We start from the raw sequence: 9,539 nt of genomic DNA, 5'->3' as shown, positions 1-9,539 counted from the left end.
CCTGCCTCGTCTGACTCCTTATATGGTAAAACTATCTGCTGAGCCGCTCAACAGGAAATTCTTCATTTGAATGAGAAGCTTGAAAAGCAGAAGTGGCTCTCTGTAGTCGCTGACCTCTGACCTCCACCTGTCCAGAGGAGCTGCTGCTGATGGAGCAGCACAACATTCATATTTCTAACTGTGCAGAGCGGATCGGAGGATTCTGCGGTTTTAAACCTGAGAATGGTTTTCTACTTCCTGTCTCTCCTCCTGCTGCTGCCAGCAAGTCAGAATCTGGACGACTGAGCAGATTCCCAACCAGCTGTGAGGAAAACCTGAGCTGCTGCCGCCTGCGTCTCGTCACCCTGCAGCTAGAGCTGCGTGCAGCAACACGTTTCTGCCGAGTCGATAGTCTTTCTGTTTGCAGACGTTTCCCACAACTTCCTCATTCTGGTTGTTCTGAGAGCAGCAGCTCAGAGGATGCTGAACCCCCGCGCTAATGCTACACGATGCTACTGCTGCAAGATGCTAATGCTGCACGATGCTACTACTGCAAGATGCTAATGCTACACGATGCTGCTGCTGCAAGATGCTAATGCTGCACGATGCTACTACTGCAAGATGCTACTGCGGCACGATGCTAATGCCACACGATGCTACAGCCGCAAGATGCTACTGCGGCACGATGCTAATGCTGCACGATGCAACTACTGCAAGATGCTACTGCGGCACGATGCTAATGCCGCACGATGCTACAGCCGCAAGATGCTACTGCGGCACGATGCTACTACTGCAAGATGCTACTGCGGCACGATGCTAATGCCGCACGATGCTACAGCCGCAAGATGCTACTGCGGCACGATGCTAATGCCGCACAATGCTGCTGCTGCAAGTTGCTAATGCCGCACGATGCTGCAAGATGCTACAGCCGCACGGTGCTACTGCGGCACAATGCTAATGCCGCACGATGCTGCGGCAGGATGCTAATGCCACACGATGCTACAGCCACAGGTGCTAATGCTGCACGATGCTAATGCCACACGGTGCTGCTACGGCACGATGCTAATGCAGCACGGTGCTACTGCGGCATGATGCTACTGCGGCAGGGTGCTACGGCCGCACGATTCTACAGCTGTACAGTGCTAATGCCGCACGATGCTAATGTCGCAAGTTGCTAATGCCGCACGATGCTGCAAGATGCTACAGCCGCACGATGCTACTGCGGCACGGTGCTACTGTGGCACGATGCTAATGCCGCACGATGCTGCTGCGGCACGGTGCTACTGTGGCACGATGCTAATGCCGCACGATGCTACTGCGGCACGATTCTACTGCGGCACGGTGCTACAGCGGCACAGTGCTAATGCCGCACGATGCTGCTGCTGCAAGATGCTGCTGCTGCAGGATGCTACTGCGGCACGATGCTGCTGCCGCACGATGCTACTGCGGCAGGATGCTAATGCCGCATGATGCTACGGCCGCATGATTCTACAGCTGTACAATGCTAATGCCGCACCATGCTACAGCCGCACGGTTCTACAGCTGCACGGAGCTAATGCCGCACAATGCTAATGCTGCACGATGCTACTGCGGCACGTTGCTAATGCCGCACGATGCTGCTGCGGCACGTTGCTAATGCCGCACGATGCTAATGATGCTGCTGCTGCAAGTTGCTAATGCGGCACGATGCTGCAAGATGCTACAGCCGCACGATGCTACTGCGGCACGGTGCTACTGCGGCAGGATGCTAATGCCGCACCATGCTATGGCCGCACGGTTCTACAGCTGCACGGTGCTAATGCCGCACAATGCTAATGCCGCACGATGCTGCTGCGGCACGTTGCTAATGCCGCACAATGCTGCTGCGGCATGATGCTAATGCTGCATGATGCTACTGCAGCAGGGTGCTACGGCCGCACATAGCAACCATTGTTCATCTGATGGACAGAGAACCAGTTTTGGTTCAAGAACCAGAAAGGATCAACTTTCCCCACAAAACAAGCCAGACTCTGGTTTGGGTCGGCTCCAGAACAATAGCCGGGTTGTGATTGCTGTGGCGTGTGGGGCCTGCTGCGGGAAGGAGGCGGCCCGAGGAATGCAGCAACGTTCTGCCGGTCCTTGTTCGGACTCCCACAGGTTCTGCATGCCAACATTCCCTTTGCATGCAGAGCTGCGTCTCTGACCGGACCATCTGCCCGTTGGCCCGCTAGTTACTGCAGCTAACCACTGATTCTGATGCAGTGTAACCGGAGCCTTTCTGCGTTGTGCTGGTTTTATTGATTGATCAGGCTGTGACACAGTTTGTCTTTAAAATGGATGATTTCTTGATTTATTCTGACGAGAACAAACAGAAAGCAATCGTTACAGGCCGCCTGCTCCAAGTCCTACACAAAACAAAAATACATAACAGAATTTAACTTAATAAATCTAACAGTGTTGTGTCATCAGGACTCAGTAGCTCAATAAGCAGCGTTGCTGCAGATCCTTCCTGCAGCTGTTAGATTCCAACCATCGCTGCCTCCACCAAACTGCATTAGTATTCAAACCCCTGCAGTTTTTATTTTCTCTTATCGACAATAATCTAATAAAAAATAAAAAAAAACAGTTTTTTGAGTGTAAAAGTTGCATTTTTGATAAAATTCAACTTTTGCTGTTAAAATCCTCGCTTTACTGGATATTATTTTATTTGTTTTTATTTTTCATGTTTTATGATACTTTGCTGATGTTACACCTGAATTTTCCTCCTGAGGAACAACTTACTGTTTTACTTCTCTGCTGTTATTGCACGTGTATTTTTTACGCTAAAGTCATTATATTCTGTTCCACTTCCTTTGGATCATGAAGACGATATTTCTGTTAAACTGTACACTATGATATTAATGTATTTATAAATGTTTGACCTTTTGTGTGACCTTGGTGTCTGTTGCAAACCACAAGCAGCTTCATGACTCAGAATCCAACCTGGAAGATCAGCAGACATAAGATCTTAAATTGAGATTCAGACACACAGACAGAATCTGGAAAATCCAAACATCAAATTTTATTTTGAAATGACTTGTTTCTGTTTTCTTTTTTGCATGGTTTTTTTTGGAAAATCTTCACCAAATGATAAAAGATAGAAAAATGAAAACAATAAAACTCTTGTAGAAACTAATAAAGACAGAAAAATGATTCTTTTTCTTTATTCTTGGGGCAGGGAGAGTTGAAACAGAATAAAACCAAGCGCCTCACATCCTGCAGGAGCAGCCAATCACAGCGCAGCGTCTTCCAGCTCCCATGATGCACCTCTCTCCACTAAGGCAGCCGCATCACCGTTTGCATGAACCGATCTGCATTTTCAGAGTGAGTCCTGAAGCAGCTGCTGGTCTCCATGGCAACACAGGAGCTAAAGCTAACAGCTAGCGGCTGCAGGCCTCTGAAGATGGAGGCAGGTTCTGTCCTGGGTGAGCTGGTCCAGGTCAGAGGTCAGGCCCAGCTGAGCCTGCGGCGTGTTGATGAACCTCAGAGGCCTGGATGACGGGTTTCTTTAAGGTGCCGATAAAACCTGCTTTTAGTTCAGTAACAAACCTAAATGCCTCGTTTGCTTCACTTCTAATGAACAGGATGAAATGGGGTTCTACGGAGCACTTATGGGTATCAACTATATTACTTTACAGGCTAGCTTCCTCCACAGGCTACAGCTAATGGCTAGAGATTTTAAAACAAGTCCAAACTAAATATTTTTATGAAGTTTAAGAAAACATGTAGTTTGCTGTAAATTGTTGTCACATGGAAACGTTCAGAAGAAAACTTGTTAAGCTGAAGACTCTCCTGTGATGAAGATAATAGCCACTCATACACACTTCACAGAACCCCAGTCACATAACATGAACTATCCCTTTAAGACCTTGGGGCTTCAGCTGTTAGCTTTGTCAGAACATTAGCAATTTCAGCTAACAATGTTAGCTTTACATCAAGAAGTGGAAAAAATGGTTGAGAATCATTTTTATAAGACCGATGGAAGCAAAATAAACCTAAGACTGAAGCTCCAGGCTGGATCCCCGATTTCCAGTTTTGGTGCTAAGATAAGCTAGGCTACCATTTAGCGCCCACTAATCCCAGCTTCTCCAGTAAAAGCTCTTCCTTTAGCAGGTGCAGAAAGTTGTTTCTGGTACCAACAGGTTAAAGTGGGGATATAAGCACCAGACAGACGACACGAAGCAGACGGCGTTTCCTGTAGGATCAAGTTTTCATCAAGTGGTGTAAAAATCTAGTGGTCATCTGTGCTCTCTCCCTTCCTGAGAGGTAGCAGCCCCGCCCCAACACTCCCTCCCCCCAGACCCCGAGTCCAACCGCACCCCGTTCCCCGACCCGGTTCCCTCCACTGGACCTCCTCTACTCGGCCTGAGCGTCGTAGTTGGCGCCGCCGGCCTTCTTCAGCTCGGAGCGCAAGTATTCCTCCTCCAGTTCCCGCGGCTCGCTGATCATGAACTCCTTGGCAAAGTTCTGCAGAGAACAGAGTTGCGGTTAAAAGAAACCTCGGGGTACCGACAAGCAGCTGGTTCTGCTCTGGGCCCGGTTCCCCCGGTTCCTACCTGCACCACATCCTTGACGAGCGTCTTGTCGGTGCTGATCTTGGCGCGCTGCAGGCCGCCGACGCGCTCGCCGATCCAGGTGATGAGCGTGAACTTGGCCCGCTTGCTCAAGGCGTCGCCGGTCGTGAAGCGGACGAAGCCGAACAGAGGGATGTCATCTGGGGACGAGGAGAACGTGAGCGGTTCTGCAGAACTCCCACCCAACTAACACCAGTCTGATCCGAACCACCAACTGGGTCCGGAAACATCAGTACCGGAACCGGATTCTCATTCCTGTTCTGGATCTGCAGCATTACGTTAAATTCAGGTTGTTTCAGCGCGACTCGGTCCGAGTCCGAGTTCAGCAGATCCGAATCTGGATCCGAATCTGGATCAGAATCATTGTAAATACAGATGATCCAGATTCAGAGCAGAATGAAAACAGCCGTCACAAACTGGAGCCGGACACAGACCCGGTTCTGGTCCCGGTCTGGAGTCAGTTTTCTCCAGTCCTGCTCCTCCCCCACCTGTTGCTGAGGAGAGCGAAGCAGCGCCACCAGGAGTCTGATGGCGGTAGTGCAGGCTAACACACCAGCCATGTGGCTCCAGAACCAGCAGAACCAGGCGGGCTGACCAACTGGACCCGGAGAAACCGGAACCTGGATCCAAGGCAGCGGTTCTCATCGGATCAGTATTCGGGTCAGAGCCAGAACTCCCTGGAGGTTGTTTGGAGAAACGACTGAAATATCTGAAGCAGTTTGAGCTCAGAGGTTCCGACCCGGTCCAGTAGAAGCTTCCAGAACCTCCATCAAACAGCAGAACTACTGGACCGGGTCAGAACACCGAATCACCGGATCGGAGCAGCTCGTTTATTATTCCTGTTTCTGTCACAGATTGAGGAACCAGAACCAACAGAACCCCGCAGCCCAACCCAATCCCTCCACCGCCTGTACTTCTTCAGGCACTTCCTGTTTCGTGGCTCCGCCCCCAACTCGAAGGAAGCAGCAGGGAGCCGATGAGGCAGCAGAACCAGAACCGGGACAGATTCTCCTGACAGTTTCTATTAAAAAACTAAAAAGTCCAATTTTCTCCTGTTCCTTAAAGGCATCACAGCCAGGAACTGTGTTCCTTGATTCATCTCATACAAACCAGAACCAGAACCTCTAAGAACCTGGACCTCCTCCAGCCTTGAGGCAACGTTTCACATTTCGCTTTTCAAACAATATAAAAACTGAAATATTCAAAATGTGAAAATTAAATCTAAGAGCTGGAGGCTCGCCGGTCGGGTTCTGGTACCGGTTCTGGAACCACGAAGTGGGTTTAACATCCCAGACAGTGTGAGAAGGAACCTGCTCTGAGCTGAGCCGTCATCACTTCCTGCTCTGCTGTCATCACTTCCTGCTGCTCTCCAGGATCTGATTGGCTCCTCCCTCTCAGCGACTCGCTGCTAAATAAGGAGCTCAGAGACCCGAGAGCCGCTGAGCAGGAAGTGATGCAGCAGAACCGGGCCGAGGCTACAGCAGAACCCGGCCGCAGCATCACGGTCACTGAACACCTGGCTCCCAGCTCACCTGTGCACAGCTCCTTGAAGTCCTGGTAGTTGGACCCCACACCCGCCGGGACGATGGTGGAACCTTCGTACTTGAACGCAGCCCTGCAGGAACAGCAGCATGTCGTTACTGCACCGAATCACCGAATGTCACCAGTCAGAGATCAGCTGGGTTCTGGTTCTGACTCCAGAATGGGTCCAGGTGATGGTCGGGATCCCCCCTCCTAGAATGGTTCCTGTGACGTCACAGCCTAAAGCTCCATGAATACAGGACAAAGTGAATTAGTTCTGCCCCGCTGGGCCTCCCCAGCACCAGAACCGGGCCGCTGGCAGCCGGAACCGGACCGGAATCGGGAAGCTGCGTTAGGAGGTGAAGCAGCAGGTGCGGTTCTTTGTTTGTAATCAAATCTGTGAATTAATGAGGCAGAAACAATCCGAGCTCCTCTAATCTTCAGCTTCAGCTTCAGAATCCGCTTTGTGTGAATGAAGCCGCTCAGATTTAAACAGAAAAACCAAATTAAAGGGTTCGCCCTGATTACATGAAATAAAAAGGGTTGACAAGCCGAAGAACTTCGAACTAGTCGATGGTTCCGATTCTGGCCCGCTTTATGTCCGTGACAGATTTTGTTTAGAGAATAAAGAGCAAAATGTGTTTTTTCTGAATGGACTCACCAGCTGGTCTCCGTGTTGTCGTCCCGAACTTGGTTGTAAGCTTCTCTGCAGGCCTCTTTATCGATCTGGGTCGTCATGGTTCTGGAGGAAAATACACCTAAATTGGACCGAACCGGGTTGAAACAGCAGCTGAGTAGAGCGGAGGATGCTGAGAGGAGGACGGGAGTGTGCGGGAGAAAACGAGTGGCGGTGCGGCGCGGCGCGGCGGGAGTCGCTGAGTTAACGGGACGAAGCGGCGCTTCTGCTAGAAAGTGTCTTCATTTCCTGGATGGGTCCACTTTATGGGCGTTGGTGCTGTTAGTCAACCAGGCTGCAGGCACGAGACGCGATCACCTCCTCCTTCTGGCCGCTCGGCGTCTCCAGGGGGCGCTGTCAAGCTGTGCCAAGACGCAAACACAGCTTCCGGGACTGAGTCTTCAAAATAAAGTCCACAAGAAACCTGGAGAGACCGACTCAAATAAAGACTCGGGTTTATTAACAATTTCGATCATTCGAGCTGAATATTTGACTGATGATCATGATTACACTAAAATTAAAAACATTTTGAATATTATTTGGTTATCTGGTTCTTGTTTGCAATGTTGCCATAAAGAAGAAGGAAAAACTCCAAACTCTTTAATAATATCCTGATTATTTGTCAAAAAGCTGAATGTGAACAGTTTAAACTCAACTTGATGTTTATGATGAAATCCACAAAGACAAACCGTGAAACCACCAATCCACAGAAACTTTACGGAAACAATAATTCAAACATTAAGAACGCTCCAGGATTATTTACAATACCTGACAGAACCACAAACACGACCTGGCATCAATTACATCACAGGGAAAATTATATTAATCTGCAGATCTACAGCAACCCAACACCTACAGCAACCCAACACCTACAGCAACCCAACACCTACAGCAACCCAACATCTACAGCAACCCAACACCTACAGCAACCCAACACCTACAGCAACTCAACACCTACAGCAACCCAACATCTACAGCAACTCAACACCTACAGCAACCCAACATCTACAGCAACCCAACACCTACAGCAACCCAACACCTACAGCAACCCAACATCTACAGCAACCCAACACCTACAGCAACCCAACATCTACAGCAACCCAACATCTACAGCAACCCAACATCTACAGCAACCCAACACCTACAGCAACCCAACACCTACAGCAACCCAACATCTACAGCAACCCAACATCTACAGCAACCCAACACCTACAGCAACCCAACATCTACAGCAACCCAACACCTACAGCAACCCAACACCTACAGCAACTCAACACCTACAGCAACTCAACACCTACAGCAACCCAACATCTACAGCAACTCAACACCTACAGCAACCCAACATCTACAGCAACCCAACACCTACAGCAACCCAACACCTACAGCAACCCAACATCTACAGCAACCCAACACCTACAGCAACCCAACATCTACAGCAACCCAACATCTACAGCAACCCAACACCTACAGCAACTCAACACCTACAGCAACTCAACACCTACAGCAACCCAACACCTACAGCAACCCAACACCTACAGCAACCCAACACCTACAGCAACCCAACACCTACAGCAACCCAACACCTACAGCAACCCAACATCTACAGCAACCCAACACCTACAGCAACCCAACATCTACAGCAACTCAACACCTACAGCAACCCAACACCTACAGCAACCCAACACCTACAGCAACCCAACACCTACAGCAACCCAACATCTACAGCAACCCAACACCTACAGCAACCCAACACCTACAGCAACCCAACACCTACAGCAACCCAACATCTACAGCAACTCAACACCTACAGCAACCCAACACCTACAGCAACTCAACACCTACAGCAACCCAACACCTACAGCAACCCAACACCTACAGCAACCCAACATCTACAGCAACCCAACATCTACAGCAACCCAACATCTACAGCAACCCAACACCTACAGCAACCCAACACCTACAGCAACCCAACATCTACAGCAACCCAACATCTACAGCAACCCAACACCTACAGCAACCCAACACCTACAGCAACCCAACACCTACAGCAACCCAACACCTACAGCAACCCAACATCTACAGCAACCCAACATCTACAGCAGTGGTTCCCAAAGATTTTCTGGCCCCCTGTGGAATACAGTAGCAAAAAAGAAAAGAAAATCAACTGGACACACATCTTTCAACCAGACATAAATCTTTACACATATTTTGTTTTCAAACTCCACTGAAGTTTATTTCACTCTACAATTTGCAACAAAACAAATTACAAACCATCTTTACAGTCAAACACTTTTGTGTAACTGTTGTTTTTTTCATTCATCCATACCGCTTCCAGCGCCCCACTGCAATGGCACTGCGCCCCCCTTAGGGGGCGCACCGAACACTTTGGGAACCACTGATTTACACCAACCCAACATCCAAACGTCTCATCAAGAGGTCAGAGGTCATATGTGGGGTTCCCCAACGCTCCACAGGACCCCTCTGTTCAATATATATGCTCCCAATGGGTCAGGTTATAACAGGAAGTAAGATCAGTTACCATGACAATGCAGATGATTTACATTATTATGTCACCAGATGACTTTTCACCGAATCCAATAACTGAATAGATGCTGACAACAGATCAGATGAGTGGATGAGACAAAATTTTCTGAACAGAAGCTGAAGTTATTAAAGAGGAATGATCTAGAATTATAGATCTAGAATTATAGATCTAGAGTCAACACACAGCTTCAGTTCTTACAGCTGGAAACTAGAGATTAGGGTTCCTT

General features: G+C 49.1%; 1 protein-coding gene and 1 long non-coding RNA gene across 2 annotated transcripts; one reads left to right on the top strand and one right to left on the bottom strand.

Moving 5' to 3' along the window:
- Positions 1-1,162: 1,162 nt before the first annotated feature.
- LOC116708710 (uncharacterized) lies at positions 1,163-3,316 on the top strand. Its single transcript, XR_004336750.1, has 2 exons — positions 1,163-1,575; positions 1,883-3,316. It is a non-coding gene; the product is annotated as an uncharacterized LOC116708710 (long non-coding RNA).
- On the bottom strand, positions 3,148-7,103 carry cotl1 (coactosin-like F-actin binding protein 1). The gene is made up of 4 exons (XM_032546622.1): positions 6,754-7,103; positions 6,104-6,186; positions 4,554-4,711; positions 3,148-4,464 (listed from the first exon to the last, which is right to left on the bottom strand). Exons 1-4 carry the CDS (start codon positions 6,828-6,830, stop codon positions 4,354-4,356), a joined length of 429 nt encoding a protein of 142 aa, XP_032402513.1. The 5' UTR covers positions 6,831-7,103; the 3' UTR covers positions 3,148-4,353.
- Between the last annotated feature and the right edge of the window lie 2,436 nt (positions 7,104-9,539).

Source organism: Xiphophorus hellerii, chromosome 2 (genome assembly GCF_003331165.1).
Source record: "Xiphophorus hellerii strain 12219 chromosome 2, Xiphophorus_hellerii-4.1, whole genome shotgun sequence".
Taxonomy (NCBI): domain Eukaryota; kingdom Metazoa; phylum Chordata; class Actinopteri; order Cyprinodontiformes; family Poeciliidae; genus Xiphophorus; species Xiphophorus hellerii.
Note: the sequence above shows the minus strand (reverse complement) of the source record. Positions and strands in the feature narration are given on the sequence as shown.

What these genes read in the sequence shown, in the direction of transcription:
- cotl1 (XM_032546622.1), bottom strand. Translation starts at nt 6,830, where the DNA reads ATGACGACCCAGATCGATAAAGAGGCCTGCAGAGAAGCTTACAACCAA. An exon ending in CTTCAAGGAGCTGTGCACAG is followed by an intron (nt 4,712 to 6,103) that starts GTGAGCTGGGAG and finishes CCTCGTCCCCAG; the next exon opens with ATGACATCCCTCTGTTCGGC. An exon ending in TCGTCAAGGATGTGGTGCAG is followed by an intron (nt 4,465 to 4,553) that starts GTAGGAACCGGG and finishes TGTTCTCTGCAG; the next exon opens with AACTTTGCCAAGGAGTTCAT.